This window comes from Strongylocentrotus purpuratus, unplaced genomic scaffold (assembly GCF_000002235.5).
Source record: "Strongylocentrotus purpuratus isolate Spur 01 unplaced genomic scaffold, Spur_5.0 spur5_contig_821, whole genome shotgun sequence".
Classification (NCBI taxonomy): domain Eukaryota; kingdom Metazoa; phylum Echinodermata; class Echinoidea; order Camarodonta; family Strongylocentrotidae; genus Strongylocentrotus; species Strongylocentrotus purpuratus.
In genome coordinates, this window is record NW_022145526.1 from 1,667,446 (window position 1) to 1,695,264 (window position 27,819).

Here is a 27,819-nt window from a genome sequence, read left to right on the forward strand (position 1 = left end):
TAAATTCTCACAGAATCCAACAAAACTCACACTGAATGTTCAAGATTACAAATAAATGACATGTGCCATACAATTTTGGTAGAAAATGTATAGGGGGTGAGTAATGAGCTGGGAAGATAAGGAAATCAAGGTAAGTAGGTTACAATGCAATTCCATGACCAGAACTCAACTTGATCTTTGGGCAATTCCACGGTAACGGAAGGACACTCAGACAAGATTTTTGAACCTCAGGTTCATACTAAAAGAAATGTTTTATTAGTATGTATTAAACTATGGGGAACAAAATGTGTTTCAGTCAAGTGGAAAGCTTCATCAACTTCACAAAGTTTGGATAAACACTAATTAACTGGAAAAACCATGTCCATTTTTATGTCCTTCCGTTACCGAGATAATTAATATGCACATTCTTAAACTACTTAACTATAATGACAATTTTTTGGGGAGAATTAAAGGCACTTATATAGGTATTATATCTGTACTGTTTCACATCTTATACTAATAAAACAGTTCTTTTAGTATGAACCTGAAGTTCAAAAATCTTGTCTGAGTGTCCTTCCGTTACCGTGGAATTGCCCCTTTATAATTAGTCTAATGATCATATATTTTCCAGAGAGGGACATGAATTAAGAATTACAATGTACTGTACCATAATCTACTTCAAAAACAAAATTACACATGAATTAAGAATTACAATGTACTGTACCATAATCTACTTCAAAAACAAAATTACTCCTACGAGTTTCTTGAATTCAATAATTTCTGTTTGATAAACCGGCACATGTACAGTGTGCATGTTCAGAAGAAAAACTATACACCGGTACTGAAAAAAAGCAATACAAATGTTGTGAATGTCCTTCTTTTGGAAACAAGTGCAGACTCACACCTTCCCTTGTTGTGTTGCTACAACCTGCAACGACGCAGCGTTGCGGCATACTTCGATTTAGATGTAAATCCTCGAGGCAGTAAATGAGTTTGCACGTACGATGAATACAAGATTTTCTCAACAATTATCGAGGACTTCTGTTTCTGACGTCATACGTCAATCAATCTCGAAGAACGATAATTCAGGGTTTTAAAAGGGGCGGGGCTTAGCGGAGTGATTTAGGCATGAATACATGGGGAAAATATATATTTTTAATATTTAGATACGTATAAAGTTCAAACAGATAACATTTTTCACTTTATATGAGTTACATGTACAAAATACCAAGTATTAGAATTTCATAATAGGGAACCTTTAAATATTACTCAAAGCACAATATTGCACTTTACCTGATAATATGAGTTCCTAGGAAATATAAATATCACCTATTGAGCAACAGAAGGGCATGACACTGTTTGTGTTTTGAGTTAAAGCCCTTCTGGCTCTACAATAGGCAACATACTAATACTGCTCAGGAAAGGAAACAAATATATATACGATCAATGACCAATTCAACTCTGGGAAGCTCCGAAATAGCTCTGGTAATTCCAAAAAGGAGCTCTGATATAAAGAACAAAGTTACAAACAAATAAACAAAGAAGAATACAACAAATTTGCAAAAGAGAAACTAATTTCAATACAGCACGCCAAGAAAGAGCTTCTACAAACATACATGTACATGTAGAATTGTAGATGTATTTTTTGTTTCGCCCCTAATCAGGGATATTGCCTGTTGAGAACAGAGAGTGCATGAAATCTGTTTTAAATTAAAGAGTTATGTACACTCTTTCGGCTCTCAACATTGATGATCGTGTCCTTGCTAATCAGTAGCCATACTGGTAGTCTTTGGAGCGCAGACATGTTTAGGAAGATATCTGTCTGAGCTGTATTCTTTCAGACATACCCCACACTTGTATGGCTTCTCGCCTGTATGCATGTGTACATGCTTGGTGAGGTCACTCTTCCATCTGTACGTCTTGCGACATAACGTGCAGCTGTAAGGCCTCTCCCCGGTATGGACACGCATATGGACAGTGAGATTTCTTTGTGTACTACAGGTTTTGTCGCACAGCTTGCAGGCGAATGCACTTTCACCTGTATGAATTCGCATGTGAACTGTCATGTCTCCTTTTCGACTGAAGCTTTTCCCGCAGGTCTCGCAAGAAAAGGGCCTGATCCCGGTGTGGGTGCGGAGGTGATAAGTCAGATCCGAGCCTGCGCGGAACTCCTTGTGACATACCCAGCATTGGTACGGCTTCTCGCCTGTATGCATGCGTACATGCTTGATGAGGTTACTCTTCGATGTGTAAGTCTTGGGACATACAGTGCAGCTGTAGGGTCTCTCCCCGGTATGACCACGCATGTGGAGGGTGAGGCTTCTTTGTGTACTGCAGGTTTTGTCGCACAGCTTGCAGGCGAATGGACGTTCACCTGTATGAATTCGCATGTGAACTGTCAGGTCTCTTTTACGACCGAAGCTCCTCCCGCAGGTCTCGCAAGAAAAAGGCTTGATCCCGGTGTGGGTGCGGAGGTGATAAGTCAGGTGGGTCGGTTGGCTGAACGCTTTCTGGCAGACGGAGCATGCGAATGGCTTCTCACCCGTATGGCTACGCATGTGGCTTTTAAGGTGGCGTCTTTCGATAAAGCCCTTGTCGCAGACACTGCATTTGAATGGTCGCTCTGACGTGTGAACCTTCATGTGTGATTTTAAATGTATGGAAGATTTGAGGCATATCTTGCACTGCGAGAGTTGTTCTTCTTCATTCAGTGACGCCATTGCTGATGCGCAATGGTTCTGTGGCCGTTGGCAAGATGTTCCTTCCAACGCATTTGTCTCTTTGTTCTCTTTGGATACAAGATCTACTTGACAGTGAACAGCAATTCCCGATTCACGAATCATAGTCACACCCTTAGTAGAGGGTTTTACATCCAAACTCTCCCTGCCATTTACTTGAACCATGTCATTGGCTGGAGATCTTGGATTTGCATCAGATACATGTTGGCTTTGAAACTGTCTTGCACCCAGACCATCTTTCATCAGGTGATTAGTATCAGAAGCCTGTGATCCATAGAAATATCTTCTTTCCAGAGCACTTGCCTTTTTCCCATCTCTGCTCAAAAGATCTTCTGGATGAAAAATGGAAACCCTGGTTTTGTGGGAAATCGACTTGATTCCACCAGAATGCTTTTCCCGCTGTGGCATTAAAATATGTTTTCCTTTATTTTCAATTATCCATGGCTTTTGGTCAGGCGTCTTTTCACAGGTATTTGAAACCATGTTCTCTTCAGTCTCTTGTGTCGAAGGACCATCAAGGTCCTGAAGAGCAACCTGTGATTCTTGCATCATTGTAGTGCTTGCACCTGGTGCTTCCCGTTCCCCATATGGTGGCTCACAAGGGATCCAATCTGGAGGAGTCCTCCTAGAGTTCAGAGCTGGTGCATGAAGCTGGACACCTGCACAGGAATCCTGTGAGTTCTGTTCCTCTGTTGAAGAACCAAAGCCATGACCATCTCCAACACTGGTCCTTCCTGTCTGGGTGTCTAATTGACCTGGTGGTGAACATGACACAGGTTGATTGGCAGTAATACCGGACATCCTCTCTCATTTTCTGCAATTAAGAGGGCAACAGATAAACATACATGAACAGTCAACAACTCAATTTTTAATCATACCCTTACAAATCTTTTGTAATTTCTAAGTATGTGAAATATTTGATTTGTCCTGATTTATGTTTCTTGAGAATGAGACATATTACAGCTTACATCGAAAAGTATTCAACAAAGGCTCTAATTCAACCAATCTTGCTAAAGGATTATTAGTGCTGCAGCGGGACTCAAACCGTGAACCATGTGAACCAGTGACGAATTCCACTAGACCCAAACACCTCTACCAAGATCAAGATCTTGTCTTACCCTGCTGGTTGTGAGGTTCCACTGGTTCTTGTTTGACAGTGACGGTGATACCTGACAGGTTTGAGCTCTCCATCGTCTAACTCACATCCACCAGCCCACTAAAAGCACTAGACCTAGATCTAGTACTGGATTGGAGACCTGTATAAAATCATAAACAACAGGACAATGAGTAACTTACAGTAACAAACAAGTGTGAAATATTATGGAGATAGATAATGAAAAACAAAGGAAATCACAAATTAAGATCCCTCGAGGCTTTAGGCTCTAGCTCTTCACTTCAGACTTCATTCAGACAATATTCTCCACTGCACGGCCCACGATCTATCTGGTCACCCTGTCCTACCCGACAGCTACGGGAGGGCCATCCCATAGGAAAGTGAAAAGTATGCCGCAGACCTGCCGCAGACCTGCCGCAGATCTGCCGCAGACCTGCCGCAGACTTTTAGTCTGCGGCAAAGAGTATGCCGAAGTATGCGGCAGAAAGAAATTTTGCTGCAGACTTGCCGCATACCAGTATGCCACAGGAACAGTCTGCGGCAGATCTGCGGCAGGATGAAATTTTGCTGCAGACTTGCCGCATACTAGTATGCCACAGGAACAGTCTGCGGCAGATCTGCGGCAGGATGAAATTTTGCTGCAGACTTGCCGCATACTAGTATGCCACAGGAACATTCTGCGGCAGATCTGCGGCAGGATGAAATTTTGCTGCAGACTTGCCGCATACTAGTATGCCACAGGAACAGTCTGCGGCAGATCTGCGGCAGGATGAAACTTTGCTCCAGACTTGCCGCATACTAGTATGCCACAGGAACAGTCTGCGGCAGATCTGCGGCAGGATGAAACTTTGCTCCAGACTTGCCGCATACTAGTATGCCACAGGAACAGTCTGCGGCAGATCTGCGGCAGGATGAAACTTTGCTCCAGACTTGCCGCATACTAGTATGCCACAGGAACAGTCTGCGGCAGATCTGCGGCAGGGCGAAACTTTGCTCCAGACTTGCCGCATACCAGTACGCCACAGGAACAGTCTGCGGCAGGTCTGCCACAGGAAATCCCATTAAAGTCTACAGGGCCAATTGAAACCAACCATCTCATGCATATTCATTATTACTTTACACGTGTGACAGAAAAATACATTTATCATGATTTGTTAAGCAAATTAAGACAATGCACATCATTTTTGTGATTTCTATTTTCCTTTTGCCATTATTAACCAATAGAATATTTTGTCTGATCATGTTACAATTACATTCACGTTTAAGCAATAGATATATTGATTACTAACCAAGAAACTATGATTACTAACCAAGAAACAATATACATATTTAGTATATATATGTGTACGAGCCTGTGTCACTTTAAATGTTACTCTTGAATACACTTCAAATGATCAATGTGATGAAGTTAATACAATTGAGAATAGAATATACCTAATTGGTAATATCGATATATATTGGTATAATTGGTAATATCGATATTGCCAATATTGATTATGAAGTATCAATCAGTTTATCACTGGTTCTTCTACATGCATACTTTATTGCCACGTACTGGATATGAAAGAGTATGCGGCAGGTCTGCAGCAGGTCTCTTCATCATACTGAAAGAGTATGTGGCAAGTCTGCAGCAAGTCTGCGGCAGACCTGCGGCAGACAGTCATCTTTTTCACATGCAAATTAGTTTTGCCGCAGACTTGCCGCAGACTTGCCGCATACTCTTTCAGTATGATGAAGAGTCTGCGGCAGGTCTGCGGCAGGTCTGCCGCAGACTCTTCATCATACTGAAAGAGTATGCGGCAAGTCTGCAGCAAGTCTGCGGCAGACCTGCCGCAGACTCTTCATCATACTGAAAGAGTATGCGGCAAGTCTGCGGCAGACCTGCCGCAGACTCTTCATCATACTGAAAGAGTATGCGGCAGGTCTGCAGCAAGTCTGCGGCAGGTCTGCCGCAGACTCTTCATCATACTGAAAGAGTATGCGGCAAGTCTGCGGCAGACCTGCCGCAGACTCTTCATCATACTGAAAGAGTATGCGGCAAGTCTGCGGCAAGTCTGCGGCAAAACTAATTTGCATGTGAAAAAGATGACTGTCTGCGGCAGGTCTGCCGCAGGAGTATGCGGCAGGCTCATTTCTTTCCTATGGGATTACCTGTCCGTAGATCAACCCAAACTGCGCTGCGCATGCCACTTGCCGACAAGTTACGACTTAAATTGTACTCTTTTCCTACGTTTATATCGATCTGTTTTACTGCACACTCTTGCAATTGAATTCAAGTATCGCTCTTTTTATTGCAAACTTTCTACTTACCCTATTTCGGGGTTAGACTTGGTTCATTTCTTCTTCGAAGATATTTAATAGTAGTCTTGTTCTCAGACTATATAAATATGTAGACGCTATGTAGACGTCTACATATTTATATAGCCTGAGAAGAAGACTACTATTCACAATTGAATGACACACGCCCTTAAAACTAAAACAACAAAAACAACAACGGTTGGCCCAAAAATCTTCGAAGAAGAAATGAACCAAGTCTAAAATAACCACAAAATAGGGTAAGTAGAAGATTTAAAATAAAAAGGGTGATACTTGAATTCAGGTGCAAGAGTTTGCAGTAAAAGAGAAAGATAGAAACGTAGATAAAAGAGTAAAATTTGAGTCGTATCTTAATGTCAGCAAGTTTGGTTAGATCGAGATCTACGGACAGTTTAGAACGGTCCTCCCGTAGCTGTCGGGTAGGACAGAGCTGCAGATCAGTGACCAGATCGAGAGCTCGAGGGCTGTGCGTGTGCAGAATAACTAGACCCCAGTCTAAATGAAGTCTGATTCTCAAATGAGAAGAGCTAGCTAGAGGCTTGAGGGATCTTAATTTGTGATTTCCTTTGTTTTTCATTATTAAAGAATCAAATCAATGGAAAAAGAAATAGTCTATAAAATAGATCTAGTCTAGATCTAGATCTAGCATTAGCAACTACCGGTAGACGTAGACCTAAAGGTGAGTAAAGGCTAGATCGACTATAGGCCTACCGGTAGTCTAGATCTATAATCGCACATTTATTTTGGCGGCCAATGCATGGCCTGGAATAGCAACAAACTGACTTGTGGTGGCGCACTGGCCCTTTACAGTAGACCCTAATTAAAAAAGATATGACGGGTTCGGAGCAGTGATCGACAACTCGCTTGTCGCGGAAGTTGTCGCTCATCTTCTTGGCAAAGACGGCTTTGTGAAATGACTTAGCTGACAAGCCGAGCGACAGTAGCGACAGAAGCGAGATGTCTTTGATCTTTTTGTAAAAAATTGTAGCCATGACGGTTTCGAGAAACGGCCCCCAGGCTGTTTATTTGTTTTTTCTTGGCTTTTTTGCCCAGATTTTTCTTCGAGTTTGACCAATTGAGGCATTGAGTGATTTCAAGTTCGATGTGTATAGTGTTAGTGTTTCGAGCAGCCAAGAGCTCTTACATCGGGCAAAAAATTTGCTGATGAAATTAAGAGCTCGATTGATACCGATATCAATATCGGTAGGCCTACTGTGCGCACTGACTTTGCCACACAGACTTGATTTCACGACGATGATTTAAAAATAGTACATCAAGAGTTCAAGACTCAAGATATCATGAAAAGCACAGAATAAATTTACACTCACTTCTCTGGTCTTATAAAATAACTCATTTTACACAAAAGAATGTTTGGATCACATAGTGAAGGAGCTGTTTCTACTTCTACTTCTACTATCGTCAGACAATAAATTAGCGTCGTTCGTGCGTTGACTGTTGTGCGGGTATAACACTAACACCGAACTGGAAATCAACATTTGCTTAATCCCTAGGGTCTAGTGTTAGTGAATAGGACATTTGTACATAAAATATTAACACCACAACCACAAATTCGGTTCAGCAGACAATAATTTTGTAAAATCAATAACACTAGCTACCGGATGTTGACAATATTCAGTGGTCAAAGCCTTAACACCAGCTGATTTCCATTTCAGTGTTTAGGGCTGGTGTTCGTGTTTATTTAACACTAACACCAGCCCTTCACACCCAACTTGAAAATACTAATTGAGCTGAGTCTGAGCTGACTGAGCTGAGTAAATTCCATTACTTTTCTTACATTATTGTGTAAAAGTTAGATACTAGTAGGCCTACTAGGCTGCCATTGACGGTAATGTTTTGAATTTGGTTTGTTTTCATGGATATTGGGCAGTGTTTTTGAAGACTACTGAAGTACTAGTATAATTCTCTAGTCTATTGAAATAAGCATGATGAGTAACTTACAGGTGTGAAATGTAGGACCCCAACAAAATGTCCATGTAATTTTCTGTTATAAATATTTAGGAAAAACAAGATTCAGAATCAGAGATACGCATACCCTGTAATCTATCTTCATAATATTTCTCACCTGTATTAAGTTACTCATTGCCCCGTTGTTTATGATTTCATGCAGGTCTCCAAACCAGCAGTGCTTCAATCGGACTGGCCTGGGCTGGTGGATGTAAGTTAGACGATGGAGAGATCGAATCTGGCAGGCATCACCAGCACCACTGTCAAACAAGAACCAGTGGAACCTCACAACCAGCAGAGTACCGGTAAGACAAGATCTTGATCTTGGTAGAGGTGTTGGCCCAGGTCTAGTGGATTCGTCACTGGTTCACATGGTTCACAGTTTGAGTCCCACTGCAGCACTAATGACATATCCTTTAGCAAGATATTTATATAATATTGGATGGTTTTGAGTGTGATACAAGAATATCTTGCTCGAGCTATGACAATATTGAACGAGTCAGAGACGAGTCCAACATTATCATGGCGAGAGCAATATATTCTTGTATCACACGAAAACAAAGCCATACAATATTATTTGTATTATCTATATCAGACTGCATGATTAGTGAAATAACAAAATTTGACTTTGCTAAATATGGCTTTGTTTTTGTGTGATATTGATATGATATGATATTGATAGTTGAAGTTCCCGGATGACTGAGCACTACAAAAACAATATTGGTCAGTCATCCGGGTTCTGCGCTAAAGATAATGAGTACACTGATTAATTATACCACTTGGACGCCTTAAAATATAGATAATAATAATCTATATTGCCACTCTCCGCCCAGGTGTAGTAAATAGGTACCCAGTAGGAAGAAATCCTTGAATGCTTGAGCGCTTTCTCATTGTACCTCCGCTAAAGCCAGTGTAATGTTAGATTGCAGGGCCCTCAGGGAGAACAGTATTTATACTGATGAGGCTTCCCTGGGTAAAGAAGAATATTAATATTATTATTATCAATATAAATATTATCTAAGTCTTTTAAGTGTCAAAAGTGTTAATAAAGTATGCAAAACGTTTTGGCACAATTTGCTGACTTCAGCCCAAACATGATACATGACCCTAAATGATAAACCCTAAACAAGAAAATCTAATCACATCCTTGGAGCACTATCCTTAAAAAACAAGTTTGACCACTACCCTACATCTTTATAATATCTTTGACAAAATAGAGTTCAAAGCAAAATTATGCCACTCATGGGTAGGTTACTTATACTTCCATGCAGATGTACTTACACTGCATGTACATCTTCTTCATGCACAGGTAAACATAATTATTTTTGATAACTATGTTTTTTCCTTTGATGCAGAAGATGATAGACGATGTCCGTTAGTTGCCAATCAATCTATGTCAAGCCCACCACCCCGTCAATCCTTGGCAGGTGTCCAGCTTCATGCACCAGCTCCAAACCCTAGGACTCCTTCAGACTGTACTCCTTGTGAGCCAACACAAGGGGAAGGGGAAGCACCAGGTGCAAGCACCACGCTGATACAAGAATCGCAGGTTGCTCATCAGGACCTTGATGGTCCTTCGTCATATGAGACTGAAGAGAACATGGTTTCAAATACCTGTGAAAGGATGTCTGACCAAAAGCCATGGATAATTGGAAAGAAAGGAGGACGTATTCTAATACCACAGCGTGAAAAGCATTCGGGTGGAATCGAGTCAATTTCTCACAAATCCAGGGTTTCCATTTCTCATCCAGAAGATCTTTTGAGCAGAGATGGGAGAGAGGCAAGTGCTCTGGAAAGAAGATATTTCTATGGATCACAGGCTTCTGATACTAATCACCTGACGATAGATGGTTTGGGTGCAAGTGTTCTTGAAAGACAGTTTCAAAGCAAACATGTACCTGATGCAAATCCAAGATCTCCAGGCATTGACATGGTGCAAGCAAGTGACAGAGAGTGTTTGGATGACAGACCTTCTGCTAAGGGTTTGACTATGATTCATGAATCGGGAGTTGCTGTTCACTGTCAAGAAGATCTTGTTTCCCAAGAGGACACAGGGACAAATGCATTGGAAGGAACATCTTGTCAAAGGTCACAGAACCATTGTGCAGCAGCAATGGCATCAGTGAATGAAGAAGAACAACTCTCGCAGTGCAAGATATGCCTCAAATCTTTCATGCATTTAAAATCACACATGAAGGTCCACACTTCAGAGCGGCCCTTCAAATGCAGTGTCTGCGACAAGGGCTTTATTGAAAGACGCCACCTTGAAAACCACATGCGTAGCCATACGGGTGAGAAGCCATTTGAATGCTCCGTCTGCCAGAAAGCGTTCAGCCGCGCGACCCACCTGACTTATCACCTACGCACCCACACCGGGATCAGGCCCTTTTCTTGCGAGACCTGCGGGAGGAGCTTTGGTCGTAAAGGAGACATGACAGTTCACATGCGAATTCATACAGGTGAACGTCCATTCGCCTGCAAGCTGTGCGACAAGACCTGCAGTACGCAGAGCAACCTGACCCTTCACATGCGTGGCCATACTGGGGAGCGACCTTATAGCTGCACTGCATGTCCAAAGACGTTTAAATCGAAGAGCGACCTCATCAAGCACGTCCGCATGCATACAGGCGAGAAGCCGTACCAGTGCAGCGTATGCCACAAGGAGTTCCGCGCAAGCTCGGATCTGACCCGGCACATGAGAGCCCACACCAACGAGAAACCGTACAAATGTGATGTATGTCTGAAAGAATTCAGCTCAGACTGTTATCTTCCTAAACATGTCTGTGCACCAAAGACTACCAATATGACTGATACTGATTAGCAAGGACTTTCATCATTGTTGAGAGCCAGAAGAATGCAAAAACTCTTTACTTTAAAACAGAGTTCATGCGCTCTTGGTTCTCAACAGGCAATATCTTGATTAGGGGCGAAACAAAATTCATCTAGAATTCTACATGTACATGTATGTTTGTAGAAGCTCTTGCTTGGTGTGTTGTATTGAAATTAGTTTCTCTTTTGCCAATTTGTTGTATTCTATTTGTTTGTAATTTGTTTGGTTCTTTATATACCAGAGCTCCTCTTTGGAATTACCAGAGCCATTGATCCTACATATTTATCCCACCGCTGCCACGATGATGAGTTTGAGATTGGAATGCTCTTCCACTGAATATTCATAACATCCAAAACTATGAAGTGTTGAATATTCATTAACATCCAAAACCTTTAGTCTTGGATATTCATAAACATAAAAAATTGTTGAAACATTGAAGGTTTTTCTGCTGAATACTTTTATACAAAATCCAATATCATTCAATCATTGCTGTTGAATATTCATAATATCCAAATCCATGAAATCATTATACTTGAATATTCATAATATCCAAAACCATGAAATCATTAGACTTGAATATTCATATATATCCAGAACATTGGATAATTATTGTCTTCAATATTCATAAACCTCTTAACTCACTAAAATCATTTAAAGTTCTTGCATTATAAATAAATAACACCATCCGAAAACATTTATAATCAGGATGATAGAGAGTCGGCAATCTGGTTTGTTATGGTAAACATGTTGTTTATTCAACTACGACGAATACTGGATATTCGGATATCGCATATCGTAACATTTATTTACTTTCCTGATTTCAAGGAAATGATTGGGGCTAATTGGCACCGACCGTACTTAAAGGGATCCGGTAACTACAGTATGTCTCATATTCTGAAACAAAATCCTGGATTTAGCTCATGCTGCAATGATAATTCTAAACCTTTAGGTCAGTCAGGAACCCCATGACTTTTACAAGCTGATCGCCTGTCTAATTATCAAGATATTTATGATTGGAAATTAAAAACAAATTTTGCGTTTTCGTAATGGTTTTCATAACACTACAGTCTATTGGGGAAAACGAGTATGGTAAAACCGGTCACTCAAAGATTTTTACTTTTTTGAGGCACTTCTTGATCATTTTGAAACACAATTTTTTTTTTAGTGCTTCAATATTAAACCATATCACAGACACCGATAACACATAGGGCCGTGCATCTGAGATTTAACATTGTTAAACGATGCGTTTAAGGATGTGACAGGATGATCGAAGTACCGTTATTGAAGCTTTAAACAAAGTTTGATAGCAGTATTAAAACATTGCTTCTTGATCCTAGTTTGTGATGCAATCAGAGTTTTCCTTCAAAGTTTCAAGAAAGGTAATCACTCAGAGCCTCACTTGAAAACCAGCGAGTGAGTTATCCTTAACCCATTGCTTACTGGAACCTGGTGGCCTCTGTGTTAAGCCTATGGCAACAAATAAATTCAGTAGTCAACAGGTTAAGTGTCATCACAGAAAGATCCAATATTCTGGAAAGAGGAGATGGCACCCAAAAGATAAAGAATGAGAAAAGAAAAGTAAGAAGACAGAAAGAAAATGAAAGAAAAGACAAGGAAATTAGTAAATTAATGAATAAATGAATAAATAAATAAATTCCAAAGGTCAATAAAGAAAGAAATTAAGATAAAGAGAGACAGAAAAAAGCAGTGTTCAGGGGACGCTCATTTGAAATGGCGGATGCACAGCTCTTACATTAATTCTATCAAATTTGGTGCTTATAGAGGAAACTGGAGAATCTTTAATATTTTTGCCATTTAATACAAGTATTAAACTCATATTATCAGGTTTAGTGCAATATTGTGATTTGAGTAATATTCATTTGAAGGACATTCACACCGGTTTCATGGCGTTATGTCAGTATATAGTTTTCTTCTACCGTATACATAATGTACACACTGTACATGTACATGTACATGTATATCAGACAGAAATTACTGAATTCAAGAAACTTCTAAGAGTTATTTATTTTTGTAGTAGATTATGGTACAGTGTAATTATAAAAATTATGTCCCACTGTGGGAAATCTGTGCTCATTTATTAATTAGACTAATTGAATCATAAAGATAAAGTTGAGTTCTGGTCATGCGATTGCATTGTGAACAAAATGTATAGCAAATACTGACTAAAGACTGCGACACACTTTTAGGCTCTGCAAGATTGAAGGAAGCAGAGTGTACCATAAAGTATAAGAAGACTCTGCTCAGACCCAGTGTTATGCATGCAGATAATTATCGCAGGGTGTACATCAACTACATGTATCTTCAATAGTGGACACGTCTATATATGCTTAAGTCTACCTAGATGAACATTATCATAGGTTGGAAGTTTTAAGTCCCAAAGTCAACTCAGCATATCTTTGGGAACATATCAGTTTTGTAAAATACCCAGACAGATGTGAACTAATATTTGTATGTTTTATTTAATTAATCATTTGTTGGATATTAATTATATAAGATGAAATTATACAGAAAAAATGATGCACTCTAGTGGATACTTGTAATAGCTTAAATATAAGTTACCTGGAGTGAGAGAGGAGAGAGAACAAAAAATGAAGAGAAATAGAGGAGAGAGAGAGAGAGAGAGAGAGAGAGAGAGAGAGAGAGAGAGAGAAAGTAGAGGTAGGAGAGGGGAGAGGAAAAAAAACTACATGGTTTAGGAAAATAATGAAAGAAAAAATCAAATGAATGAGGTTGAGAGAGGGATAGATAAAGAAGGAGGAGAGAGAGATAGAGGGTGTTGAGAGAGCTGGAAAAAATGAGAAAATAATGAAAGAAAAAAAAATCAATGAATGCGGTTGATCGAGAGAGGGATAGATAAAGAAGGAGGAGGTGAAAAAGAGATTGAAGGTGTTCAGAGATATTGGGAAAATAATGAAAGAAGAAATTAAAGCACAGAGAAACTAGGGAGGGGCAGGAATCGTAATTAATTAAATAAAGAAAGGCTTAATTTAGAAGAACCTGTCAAGAGATTGATATGGGGACATAGAGAGAGAGAGAGAGAGAGAGAGAGAGAGAGCTAGAGAGGGGATAACTAGAAAGATGGAAAATGGAGGGAGCAAGTGTGTGATACTGGAAGTAAAGGTTGGACGCAAAGGGGGAGGGGGGGGGGGATAAATAAATAAAATTAAATGTCACCATGTTGGGGAGGAAGGAAAGAGGCGGGGGAAGGGGAGAAAAACATGTTCAGTTAATTACGAGGCAACTTCATCTGACTAGATGATAAGGATTTTTGTTTTGTTTTGTTTTTATGTTTGAGTTTGTTTATACAAACATACACTTTTTTTAAAGGTCTGATACTTTTTTATATTACGTGTATAGGCCTAGATATCTAAACTATTAAAACTGGCTAATACTAGCACGCGCGCGTCTGAGCTGAAGTTTGAGAAAGACTATTGTCCATGAACAGATCGAGGACCTCGCCCTTATTAAAAGTTGGACGGTAAGAATGTCTGTTTTTTCGCCTCAGTTCGTCAATATTTTGTTCTTAATTCACTTTTATTGATATCAAAGATGAGGGTACGGTATGTATATATCTATCAATTTAATGGGAGCTAGAATTGTTCCTTGAATAGGTTGGAATCGGATAAATAGTACCAGCATAATCTGAAGTCGATGTGTTTACATTGACTTTATTCAGTCCCATGTGTTGATTTTGGCGTTTGTTACTAATATTATTGTTATGAATGGATCATTTTGAAATATTAAAAAGCAAGACGTGACGTGAAGTGCTGTATGAAATCAAATCATCTATTTTTAATGACACAACACCAATACCATGTTCAAAGAATTATTAATTTCAGATGAATATAAATATGAGGAGGAGGAGGAGGAGGAGGAGGAGGAGGAAATGAATGATAAAGAAAGATAAAATGGAAGTAGATCTAGACCTATCACATCAGGAGAACAAAAAAAAAAAAAAAAATGAATAGAGTAAAACCACCAAACTTTGGACACCGCCAGACTTCGGACAAAAATTACTTCAACGGCTCGAACGCAAAATATGAGCCTAGCTCAGGCGGGTAACTTGCATGCATTTGATACTACTACTAACCTACATCGTTAGTACAGAAAGTTAGGGCAGGTTGCCGTCTGCAAAACTCACAAAAAACATCAAATTCAGAGACAGATTTCAGGTTACCTGGATTTTTACAGTCCCTTAACAGGGGAGTTAAGGTATAGAGCCTTCAATATATCGATTACAAACAAATCCTTGGCATATTTCACGTGGTTTCTGCCAAAATTATGGGAGCTTATGAGATACTTTTTCACTCTATCGCGAAAATTTTCTAATGGCGGCCGTTACCACGGACCTAGGGGTACTATACAGGTACCCCTACCAGAAGATGGCGCTCTTCCAAACTTCGGACAGGCAACATTGAGTGTCATTTTGACTACGAAAAAATAGCGCTTTCGTAAGATTTTAGCACCAAAATATTGTGTGAGTGTTGTGAAAAACACCTTTCTGATAGTTCTACCTAAAATAAATCTACCCAAAACAAGAAAATAATACTTTTTTCATAAAATCAACGCAGTCAAACTTACCCCCGTCGTACCATTTTTTGATCCGGTTTCCAAACCTCCGATGAATGCGCACTTTAGCGCGCGCGCTATACGTGCGCTGTATGTGCGCTATGCGCTATAACGTGCGTTATACGTGCGCTACTCATGAACGTCTGAAGCTTGGCAAGTGCGTCCGAAGCTTGGCATGAAAAAATGTTCGGCGGGTAAGTAAATAATTCTAGTTTTCCATTTCCTTTACTAATTTTCTTTTCATGATATACATAAACAGTATTTGCACAATAATAGTTTGATCTTTCAATAATTAAAAAAAGAATTTAATGTTTTCCCCCGTTTTGTCTTAAGTGTCCGAAGTTTGGCGGTTTTACTCTATTAAAAAGAAAATATTGAAGAGGAAGAAGATTGATTGTGGGCCTAGCAATAATTTTATGCCAGCGATTGCCAAACTTCCATTTACGTCTGAGTGGAGAGTAGCAAATACACATTTTTACTGTCATAATTAATCTTCTGACACTTCCCTATTCATTCTACCCATACAGAATTTAGACCCTTGCTGCTGAGGATTCCAGCTGATACCATCTCATCATGAGCTACCCCCCACCAGGTGGAGGAGGGTACCCCTACCCACCCGACGGTGGTGGCGCTTACCCCCCTCAACAGCCCCCTAATCAGGCTTACCCACCCCCAGGACCAGGAGGGGGCTACCCCCCTCCCCAAACAGGCGGAGCACAAGGGGCGTATCATCCCCAACCTTATCCTGGCTTAGGCGGTGGTTGTGTAAGTAATTTATTAATTTTTTTATTATTATTTTTTTTGGGGGGGGGGGGTTTAAATTATTCAGCTATTATTTTGCAAAGGAGTGTTGTGAAATATATTTTAAAGTTACATTTGCATATGTATTAACAGTAACAATTTATGCAAGTGATGATTATTTCATTATATTTGTTGTTGTTTGCTTTTTGAAATTTTGTTGTTGGGGCATTGGTCATTCAGATTTTGTTCATGGTTCACAAAACCCAGCCCCTCGTCTACACTGCAGGCTGAGACATGCTAACTGTTGCTATATATCAGGAAATTATTCTACCTCCTTGAAATATATTACCGAGAACCCTCCAAGCTTTAGCTAAGCTGAGCCATGTTAGGAATCTTCAGTGACGAGAAAGAGAAAACTTCGAACCTTTTTCTTGACAGTGAAAATCAGATTAAAACATAGTGGAGATGTTGTGTTATTGTGTTTCATTCACTTGAATTGATCCAAGGATCTAGGGTTTGAATCCAAACCCGGACTAATAATAATATCCTTTGGTAAAACATCAATCCGCATTTGCTACTCTCCACTCAGACGTAAATGGGTACTTGGCAATCGCTGGCATAAAGTAAAGCTAGGCCTGCAGGAAGAACAGCAAGGATTCGCTGATGAGGTTTTCCTAGGTAAACAAAATTATTGCTCTATTTTTTTGTTTACAAAAGTTATTCTACTTGAAAAATATGTCATTTATGGTTCCTTTGTTTGTTGCGTGCAGATTCCCCCACCACCAGTCCTGCCCCAGGGCTACCCAGGCCAAGTGCCATCATACCCCGCCCAGGGCCAAGTGCAGGTAATCAATCAATCAATTAAAAGATATTTGATACAGCGCCTTTTCCTTACACTTACAAAGCGCTGCAGTATGTAGTCACACCAACGAAACCGAGTCTGACAGACACCAAGGCATGAAACAAAGTTTCATGAAACTGTCGTAAGTACAAGTTCCCCTGCAACCCATTGAAACGGGTGTATTAGAATTATTGCTTGTTTCGGTGGGATGTCGTGTGAACTTCTATACTTATGACTCTTTCCTGAAACGAGGCCCAGACGGATATCAAACCGAACAAAACAATTACATGTGCATTACACTTTTTTTGTCAACTTTGATTTTTCATTTTTTCTTCTCCAGATGTCTTCTCATTCAAGAAACATTTCTATATATTCCAACTATGAAGAAGTGGAAAATATGATCAATTGTTGCTAACTTGAGGAGAGAAAACTTATTAATTCAGAAAATATGAAAAGTTTTAAATAGATTTGCATACTAACCTTCACTCTTAAAGCCCCACTGCGCTACTTGTAGCTACTTGCTCCCTCTATATAGAAAACAATGCCTAAGCGGTGCCCGTTGGTCCCCCATGATCCTCTTTTTCTTATGATAATTGATAGCTGAGTTGATGAGATAACCACCTGTCAGTACCACACTGGGTGGTCTAATCCCTCCTGGCCAAACTAGTGCATACAGGCTTTAACAGACTTGGCTCAGACAAGCGGTAATTAGAGTTGCATTCTAGAGGATAAGTGTCTAGACAGTGAGTCACAAGGCAGAGGGTTCAAATCCCTGCCACAGTGCCGACATCTTTAGGGTTATTCCCCCTGTCACATATTAAGTGCAAACAAACTAACAAAGTAGTTGAATTCCATAAACCATAGTCTGGTGTTTATTCCCCGCACTGGGTATCAAGTCACGCGTATCGCATATACATCGCGCACATGCGATCTGACCTCCTGAGGTCACAGGTGTCACATTTGCATAATCTGATACATATTCATTATCATGACATCCCTCCTTTGCCAGAATGAAACTTTATCCTGGTCTATTTTTATACTATAGTTTCACTGAACATTCTTGTAATATTTCTTTTGTTCTTGTGTTTCAGCCATATGTGAATTACTGAAATAAACATGCTTTGGTGCATTTGCTTTTGTTTCTTCCTTTTTTTTCCCTTTTTTTTTTTTAAAGAACAACTTCTAACAAACAACAAATTTATCTGGTCGATAAACTTTTCCCAAATGTTTTATCTTCCAAACAACTTTGTTGAACAACATAAAACATAACATGCAATATAATATCTTTCATGCAATATCTTTCATGCAATATCTTTCATGCATCTAGTCTGTGGTCCAAATAAAAGTTCAACTGTTCACTGGATACTATTGAGTTCTAGTTTTGAGTTTGTGTAAATCATCTGTTATCTCCAAGCGTTCATACGACTAGCTGAAACTGAAGTTTCTGGAAATACTCTCTTCGATGATTGAATCCATTTTTGAAAACTGATCGATGCTCCAACTCAAACTTGTGTTTTTCGCAACACCTATCACATACAATAAGGGCAGCGTTCGGCGTACACCCTTTTACATTGATTAATGTATGTGTAATATTGAAACATATATATCTTTTTGAACTGAGTGTTTGAGCCTCCACCCACAGATGGTGGTGCTGGAGAAATTATTCATGAACTTGTATGTACCTGTTTGCCATTTCGAAACAATTTACTCTTTGTAACAAAATGGAGGTATTATTAGAGATCAAAATTATCCCAAATTAATGCCAGCTTGGCTCATGTTGAGAATTTCAAGCGTTATATTCAATTTAATTGAGAAGGAGACGAACGTTATTTCAAATTAATTGTAATTATATTTCAAGTTTTTTTGTGTGTCCTATTTCATCATTTTAACCATGGTCAATGTCTTTCCTTGTAATATATGTGAGAAACCCGTAAAGTGTAATCAAAAAGCGCTACTTTGTACTAAATGTAACCAATGGATACATATTTCATGTGGAGATGTATCTTCCAAACAATATGATGATAAAACTGAACAGTTTCACAATTGGCAATGTACCAAATGTATTTTCCTAGAAATGCCGCTTTGGAATGTTGAGGATATAGTAAAAGATAGAAATGTGAGCTTGAACCATACAAATTCTGTTGATATAGACATTGACTTAAGTACGAATACCTGTACCTCTATAAATGACTTTCCAAAGGGTAAAGGATTGAAAATTGCACATTTAAATATTCGTAGTCTTAGAAATAAGGTGGATGATCTGCAATTATATTTGAAAGAAAATCCGTACGAAATTCTGACCTTGTCAGAAACATGGCTAAGTGAAAACATTTGTAATTCATTGTTACAAATTGATGGGTATCATTTTGAAAGACTAGATAGAGACGAAAAGGGAGGAGGAGTTGGATGTTTTATACAAAAAAATATATCATATATTAGACGACCTGATCTTGAAGACCGTGAGTTAGAAATTATGTGGCTAGAGATAAGACTACACAATCACAAACCAAAGTATCTTGGAGTTGTATATCGTCCACCTAACAGTAGAAGTGCTTTTTTCAATAACCTAGAAATTAATTTAGAAAATATATGTATGTTATCAAATGATATTGTAATATTAGGTGATTTAAATTGTAATATGTTAACTCAGAATAATCTTTCAAAGCAGATACATGATCTGAGTGACAATATGCATTTGTCTCAGCTGATAAGGACCCCGACACGTATAACCGTCAATAGTACAACCCTTATTGATCTAATTCTTGTGTCAAATAATTTGAAATCACTGGAGAGTGGCACACGGTCTATCGGTCTAAGTGATCATTTATTGATATACCTTGTATTGAAAGAAAAACCACCGCCCTCTATATGTTCTGTGAGTACCTACCGTTCATTTAGAAACTTTAATGAAATTTTTTTCAAAAATGATGTTAAAGATATAAACTGGGATAATTTGTACTTAAACAATCACAATGTTGAGAATATGTGGAATATTTTCAAATGTAAATTCAAAGACATTTGTGATCTTCATGCACCGTATGTCACAGTAAGAAAACGTTCTAGGGGGTCACCTTGGATTACCAACGAATATTTATGTATCGCAAGAGATAGGAATTATTTTAAATGCAAATTTGATAAACACAGAACTACAGACTACTGGGAAAAGTTTAAAGAATTCAGAAATAAGGCAAATGTACTGAACAAGAAGTTAAAGAAACAATATTATAAGAATCTTTGCATTGAAAATGGTAATGATATGAAAAAATCCTGGAAAGTACTCAAAGACTTACTCCCAAAGAAAGATGCCAATTCTGATCATAAAATTCTTGTAAATGACCAAATTGTAGTAGACAAAGAAAAAGTAGCAGAATTGTTTAATGAAAGTTTCAATAATATTCAAAGCCAACTAACAGGAGCGAATGATTCTCATCTCAATATAAATGCATTGCAAACATTACCGCAAACAGCACATGAATTCAAATTTACAGAGATCGAGGAATGTTTTGTATTAAAAGAACTACTCAAGCTTGATGTTTCAAAAGCAGTTGGTATTGATGATCTTCCTCCAAAGCTACTTAAAATAGCTGCCCCACATATTGTTAGAGTCTTAACAGTATTGTTCAATTGTTCATTGTCAAAAGGGTACGTTCCTCATGACTTCAAAGTTGCTAAAATAACCCCTATTCATAAAGGTGGAAACAAAATGGAATTAACTAACTACCGACCTATTTCCATTCTCCCCACAATGTCAAAGATATTTGAAAAAGCAGTGCACAATCAGATATACTCTTACTTAAACAAACATTCTTTGTTAAGTGAACGGCAATCAGGTTTTAGACCAGGGCATTCAACTCTAACATGCTTGACTGAAATAGTCGAAGGTATACTTGACAATATGGACAAAGGTCTGGTCACTGGAGCCATTTTTCTTGACCTGAAAAAGGCGTTCGACGTTATACCACATCCATTGATTATTAAGAAAATGTTATTGTATGGTATTGGGGGAGTTGAACTTGAGTGGTTCGAATCCTATCTATCTAATAGGCAACAATGTGTATTCTTGCAAGGGACTAAGAGTAATTTTCTAACTGTGAAATCAGGAATTCCACAAGGATCAATACTGGGGCCATTAATTTTCTGCCTCTATGTGAATGATATTTGTAACCTGCAACTCCATTCTAAGACAAAGATTTCCTTATATGCAGATGACACGGCAGTATTTCATCATGGAAAGGATTATAAAGTTTGTGAATACAATCTCCAAAAAGATTTTACCCGTATCTTGAAATGGCTAAAATACAATGGACTGTTTTTAAATGCAAATAAAACCAAAACAATACTATTTGGTTCCAAAAGAAAAATTCAAAATAATAATATTTGTATTCGTTACAGTGACAATGTACTCGACTCAGTCGAAAGTATGAAATATCTAGGTGTAACACTAGACAAAAGCTTAACATGGTCGTTACATGTAAACGAAGTTGTTAAGAAAGTATCGGGTACGATTGCCTGCATTAGACGTATACGCAATTATATTTCCCGTAAGAATCTTATTACATTATACTTTTCTCTTATCCTACCGCATTTAAACTACTGTAATTCAGTATGGGGAAATACTTCGAAACAAAATCTAACAAAGTTGCAAAAATTACAAAATAGATATGCACGATTAGTTCTTCGTGCCGAATATTTTACACCCCAAAATGTTTTAATGAGTAAATTGAAATGGCGGTCATTAGAGGAAAGAATTACATATCAGAAATGCATCTTGATTTTTAAAATCATAAACGACCTATCACCACCATATCTTAATCCATGTATAAGTAAAAGACCGATATTATATTCTACTCGTTATGCTTTAAACAGTCCATTATTCATTCCAAAGTGTAAAACAAATTTTAAAACGAAAACCTTAGCGGTTTCAGGAGCTAAAATATACAATAAATTACCCTATCATATTAAAAATTGTAAGTCGCTGCAAAGTTTTAAAAAGAATGTCAAAACCTTTCAGTTTCCCTTGTAAACATATTTTCACGTTAATTTGACCTTTATTTATTACATTTCATTCATCTAGTTTTTTCAATTTGATAGTTGTATTTTTTTTTCCTTATAATTTATTGTTAATGCGTGTTTTTCGTTACCTATGTTTAATTATTGTATATACCATGTATATTTTACCTTTGTATGTATGTTTTGAATTCATGTTATTATTGTACATGTTTTTTATGTGAATACAGGGCTCTCTGGGAGAGCAGGCTCAGAAATGAACTTGAATGAGACCACCCTGTTAAAATAAAACTATAATAAATAAAAAAAAAAATATCAGAACTTATTATTTTAGCACATAACACAACTTCCTCGTACGCTTGGTTTCCATGGTGATTTCTCCAACATGTCGATTTCACAAATATGGGCAGCGCAAGGCGTACACCCTTTAAATCATAACTTGGCTTCAACCAATGATTTCCAAACATTTCTCCTTGGCACATGTAGTTTCATATATCACTGTCGCTATTTTACAAAGAGCTCCTCCCCACCATATTGATCTGGAATCACACAAAATCATCATATCGCTTAGGGAATCTTCTCTGGCGTTGTGGTCTACTAGCTGCCATAGGAACGTTGGTGTTTGTCGTCTCTGCTTGGGTATCACCATCTTGATGTCTCTGGTCACCGCCTGATGTGTTGCTCGCTGCCTCTGAGTCTGGATCTCTGGTCACCGCCTCAGGAGTACTGGTCTCCGCCTCAGGATTATCGTCCGACCCTTCAGGAATACCGGTCACCGCCTCAGGATTGCCATCTGTCCTCTCGGGATTGGCAGCTTCGTTATGAGTGTCTCGGGACATGTATCTTTTTACACTTGATACATTCCTATTATACAGGACTCCGTCAGGTGATTTCACAGTTACCATACTTCCTGTTCTTGCTGTCACTGTGTATGGCTGGCTAAAGTATGGCGTGTCTAGTTTCCTCCTTTCATCACGTCTTACTATCACCTTATCTCCTGGCACTATGTCAGAATGTACGGCTCCCCTCTTCAGATCTGCATAGTGTTTTGCACCACTTTTCATTTGGAGGTCCCTGTCTCTGAGTTCCTGATCCTCACTAATGTCCTGGATTTGTGGTAGTTTAGTTCGGATCTTTCTCCCGAACAACACTTCTGCCGGGCTTTTTCCCGTTGTCGAATGAGTACTAGCCCGGTAGACTGCGACGTAAGTCAGCAAGGCCTCCTTCCAATCCTTGCCTTCTGCCTGTGCAATTCGAAGCCTTTTCACTATACTCTGGTTCTGTCTTTCGACCTCGCCGTTGGCTTGGGGCCATTTAGGAGTCACCCGATGGTGGTGAATTCCTGTAATGTTCATGTACTCTGCGAAAACTTCTGAGATGAACTGGGGTCCATTGTCTGAGTATAACGTCACAGGTAACCCATGTCTGCCAAAGATTTCAGCCAGGGCTTTGACTGTCTTCTCTGCAGTGGTTGATTTCATGATTGCATACTCGTAGTATCTGCTATAATAATCAACTACCACAAGTATAGATTCTCCTGTCGGAAGTGGTCCTAGGAAATCAACAGCTACATCCACCCAAGGTCCTGTTGGCAACATAGTACTTCGAATTGGTTCTGGTGGATTACCCCTGCTTGTGATTTGGCAACCATGACAAGTCTTGACGAATTTCTCTGCATCTTTCTCACATCCTGGCCACCATACCTTGGTTCTCAAATTCTGTTTGGTGCCAACAATGCCCAGGTGTCCTTCGTGAGCTAATGACACCATCTTTGGCCTCTGTGCCTGTGGAATCACCAATCTGCTACCTCTCAGCACACACTGACCAATTATACAGAGTTCATCCTTGATGGGAATGTATGCTTTATATGGACAATCATCCCATTGTCCACTGTGAATACACTCTCTGATAACTTCGAGTTCAGGATCATGTTCAGATTCTCTTTCGACTTCCTTCGTTGTCACCGCACCTGGCGTTGACTGGACTGCCACAAAACGCACAAAGCTCTCTGCTTCTGTTTCCAACACAGAAGTTTCTCTCGGTTGATCATCCTTCAGCAATCTTGACAATGGATCTGCTATGTTGGACTTTCCTGCGATGTGGACTACCCTGTACTTGTACTGTTGAAGCCTCAGAACCCACCGCTCTATTCTCGCACATGGCTTAGATCTTGGTGAATAAATGACTTCAAGCGGTTTGTGATCAGTCACTAGATCAAACTCTATTCCATACAGGTACGCATGGAATCTTTCACAAGCCCACACAAGTCCAAGGGCTTCTTTCTCCGTCTGAGAGTATCTCCTTTCAACGTTACTTAACGAGCGGCTGGCATATGCTACTATCCTCGGGCCATCAGCATGCACCTGCACCAGCACTGCTCCTAAGCCAACTGGACTGGCATCCGCTATGACTTTTGTCGGTGCATTTAGATCATAGTAGCCCAGGGTCTCTGCACTCATCAAGCTTTCCTTTAGCGACTTAAACGCTTGTCGCTGTTCATGACCAAATTGAAATGGCGTGTCCTTTCTGGTCAGCTTTCTCAGTGGATCTGCCAATGTAGCAAAGTTCGGAATGAACTTTGCGCAGTAGTTGACTAGCCCCAAGAAACTTCTCATCTCAGTTGCAGTCTGGGGTTCACGGGCCTCTGCAATTGCTTTCACCTTGGCCAATCCTGGGTTGAGTCCCTCGCTAGTCAGTCTGTGCCCCATGAAGTCCAACTCAGAGACACCAAACTTACACTTTTCTGCATTTGCAGTAAGTCCTGCGTCCCGCAGTCTGCCAAGCACCTGCTTCAACCTCTTGTCATGCTCTTTCTGGGTCGATGCATGCACAATGATGTCATCTGATATGTTCGCAGCTCCTTCTATCCCAGCTATCACTCTGTGTATCTCATATTGATAAATCTCTGGAGCAGCATTGATTCCGAACAACAGTCTCTTATAGCGGAACAACCCACAATGAGTGACAAAGGTTGTCACCTCTCTAGACTCCGGATGTAACTCCAGTTGGTGGTACCCCCACTTCAGGTCTATTTTCGAAAAGACCTTGCTAATCGACAGCTCCTGTAGGACTTCCTCAATAGTGGGAATGGGGTGACGTTCTCTTATGATTGCTTCGTTCACTCTACGCATATCGATACACAGTCTAATTTCATCATTTCTCTTTGGAACTATGACAACTGGGCTTACCCATGGTGTGGAGCGTTCAACTGGCTCAATGATGTCGAGATCGATCAATTCCGCAATCTTCATCTCGACCTTTTTTCTCAGTCCAAATGGAGTCCTTCGCACAGGCTGGGCCACTGGCTTCACCGTTTCATCCACTGCTAACCGCACCTGTCGGCCCTTCAACTTCCCTACTCCTTTGAAGACTGCTTCAAACTCATGCTTTAAACCTGCATAACTCTGTACCGCATTTACATGTACAATTCCCACCTGGAGCACTCCCAGCTCTCTAGACGTATGTTTGCTCAGTAAAGGTTCTCCCTTTTCTTTGATGACAACAAACTCTGCAGTCGACTTCATCTTGCCAACTTCTACGGTGGCTGTGAAACATCCAATGGTCGTTAATGGTATATGTGATGTGTATGGATAAAGCCTCTTGGTACTCTTAGTAGATTTGCAGATGATTTTGTCCTTCTTCAGTTTCTCCCACAATATCTGATCTATTACATTGCAATCACTTCCCGAATCTACTATCACTGGGACTGTGACACCTCCAATGATTATTGGGACTTTCTCATGATCACCATTCACAGCAAATTGATAGTACCTCTGCTCCTCACGGCCACGGCTGTTGTCATCATCACTATCATTTCTGGGTTCACCTTCCACTTGGCGAACTCTATTCTTATACTTCTTTCCATCTCTGGACTTCCCATCTCTGAATTTTCCTCTCGCCTCACTTGTGCTCTTGGCCTTACTTTTGCACATCGTCGCAAAGTGGTTTTGGCCTCCACATTTCCGACAGATCTTTCCTTTGGCTGGACATGATGCATCCTTCCCAAAATGTCCTTTGTTCCCACATCGGTAGCATTCCAAATTCTTTTTTCTGTCATTCTCGTACGATACTTGATTCACTTGACCTTGCCCACCAGCTCTAGGCCTTTCTCTCTCTCTCAATGACATGGAGTTAAATTGACCTTCAACAGCTTCTAGAGCAGCAGCCATGGACAATGCATCATTTAACTTGAGCTCACCTCCTTTCTCCAGCATTCTCCTGCGAAGTTTATCAGCTCTGCAGTACTGAACTACTTGGTCAAGAATTTGGTTTTCGACATCCCCAGCTACGAAATTGCATCCAATAGCAACCTGTCGTAATTTGGTAACAAATTGGGCAACCGTTTCACCATCTTCCTGCTTTGTTTTCCTGAACAAATGTCTTTGAAACGTAGCATTAGGTTTGACAACATAATGAGCATTTAGGGCATCTGTGGCTTTTTGATACTCATTCCTCTCTCCTTTATTGGGAAGTGTTTTGAAAGTCTCCCTTACCACAGGCCCCGCAGTGTACAGCAACAGTGCTCTCCGTTGCGCCTCCTGGGCCGGCGTACATCCGTCCAGAAACAGGCCGCGACTATCGGCGTAGGCCTCGAACTCTTCAAGCCAAGCTTTCCACTTGCCGCTGACAATACTTGCACCACCCGTCGGATCGAAGTGTGGAACTCCTCGAAGCGCTAACAATTCCGCTCCAGCGAATGCCATGTTGAAACTTTTCCAGCTCGTAGCCACAGATTCAACATCCAAGAAACATTAATCCTCGTCGCCAATGTCACATATTAAGTGCAAACAAACTAACAAAGTAGTTGAATTCCATAAACCATAGTCTGGTGTTTATTCCCCGCACTGGGTATCAAGTCACGCGTATCGCATATACATCGCGCACATGCGATCTGACCTCCTGAGGTCACAGGTGTCACATTTGCATAATCTGATACATATTCATTATCATGACACCCCCCCCCCCCCCCACTCAGTGTTATTTAGGGTACGCATATGCTATGTTACGGATTATTATGAGTATAATCATCATTATCATTATCATAATAATATAATAATAATATTCTGTTTTTATATAGTGCCCAATACATTGATATAAAGATGTGTCTAAGCGCTTTACAGAGATATTATTACCCCGGTCATCGGATTCAGGCTTACCCGCACACAATGTATGCACATTCTATACTCCCTGGGGAGCATTCCAGCCAGTCGCCATGATGAGCATAATCGTTATCATTTTCATTATTATTATTTTTTTGTCATTTACATTTATCTATTTTCCACTCCTAGTACCCACAAGCTCCTGTCGGCTACCCTGGTGCGGCAGCACCTGGATACCCTGCTTCCGGTTCAGTGGGCGTGGTCGCTCACGGGAAGAAGAAGAAGAAACAGAAAAAGATGAAGAAACACAAGCACAAGCATGGCTCGTCATCGAGTTCATCCAGCTCTTCATCATCGTCGTCTTCAAGTTCTTCCAGCAGTGACTCGGACTGTAAAGGGCATGGTTATAAGGTGAAGGTGAAAAAACATAAGAAGAAGAAGCACAAGGACTTTCGATGAATGAACCATTTATAATAGAATCAAATTTAATGCATAAATCTTTGTTAAAGATGAAGTTGAGTTCTGGTCATGCGATTGCATTGTGAAAGAAACGGTGTGGAATCGACCAGAAAAGGTTGATCATCTGGCATATAAGTATT

General features: G+C 39.9%; 3 protein-coding genes across 6 annotated transcripts; 2 read left to right on the forward strand and 1 right to left on the reverse strand.

Annotated features, from left to right (window-relative positions):
• Positions 1-660: 660 nt before the first annotated feature.
• On the reverse strand, positions 661-6,187 carry LOC100888229 (zinc finger protein 2). 2 transcript variants are annotated; one of them, XM_030981399.1, is made up of 3 exons: positions 6,142-6,187; positions 1,236-3,531; positions 661-856 (listed from the first exon to the last, which is right to left on the reverse strand). In XM_030981399.1, exon 2 carries the CDS (start codon positions 3,516-3,518, stop codon positions 1,743-1,745), a length of 1,776 nt encoding a protein of 591 aa, XP_030837259.1. In that variant the 5' UTR covers positions 3,519-3,531; positions 6,142-6,187; the 3' UTR covers positions 661-856; positions 1,236-1,742. The 2 variants fall into 2 exon arrangements, with proteins under 2 accessions (XP_030837259.1, XP_030837253.1); XM_030981393.1 differs by lacking the exon at positions 6,142-6,187 and adding an exon at positions 3,836-3,935.
• A 3,303-nt stretch (positions 6,188-9,490) lies between these two features.
• Positions 9,491-11,828, forward strand: LOC105444045 (zinc finger protein 25-like). Its single transcript, XM_011677810.2, has one exon. It carries the CDS (start codon positions 9,506-9,508, stop codon positions 10,931-10,933), a length of 1,428 nt encoding a protein of 475 aa, XP_011676112.2. The 5' UTR covers positions 9,491-9,505; the 3' UTR covers positions 10,934-11,828.
• Positions 11,829-14,410: 2,582 nt separating this feature from the next.
• Positions 14,411-27,796, forward strand: LOC115922487 (calcium-binding protein P-like). Of its 3 annotated transcripts, none has more exons than XM_030981414.1 (4): positions 14,411-14,441; positions 16,060-16,297; positions 17,044-17,118; positions 27,410-27,796. In XM_030981414.1, exons 2-4 carry the CDS (start codon positions 16,106-16,108, stop codon positions 27,677-27,679), a joined length of 537 nt encoding a protein of 178 aa, XP_030837274.1. In that variant the 5' UTR covers positions 14,411-14,441; positions 16,060-16,105; the 3' UTR covers positions 27,680-27,796. The 3 variants fall into 3 exon arrangements, with proteins under 3 accessions (XP_030837274.1, XP_030837290.1, XP_030837282.1); XM_030981430.1 differs by lacking the exon at positions 14,411-14,441 and adding an exon at positions 14,495-14,518; XM_030981422.1 differs by lacking the exon at positions 14,411-14,441 and adding an exon at positions 14,500-14,523.
• The last annotated feature ends 23 nt before the right edge of the window (positions 27,797-27,819 follow it).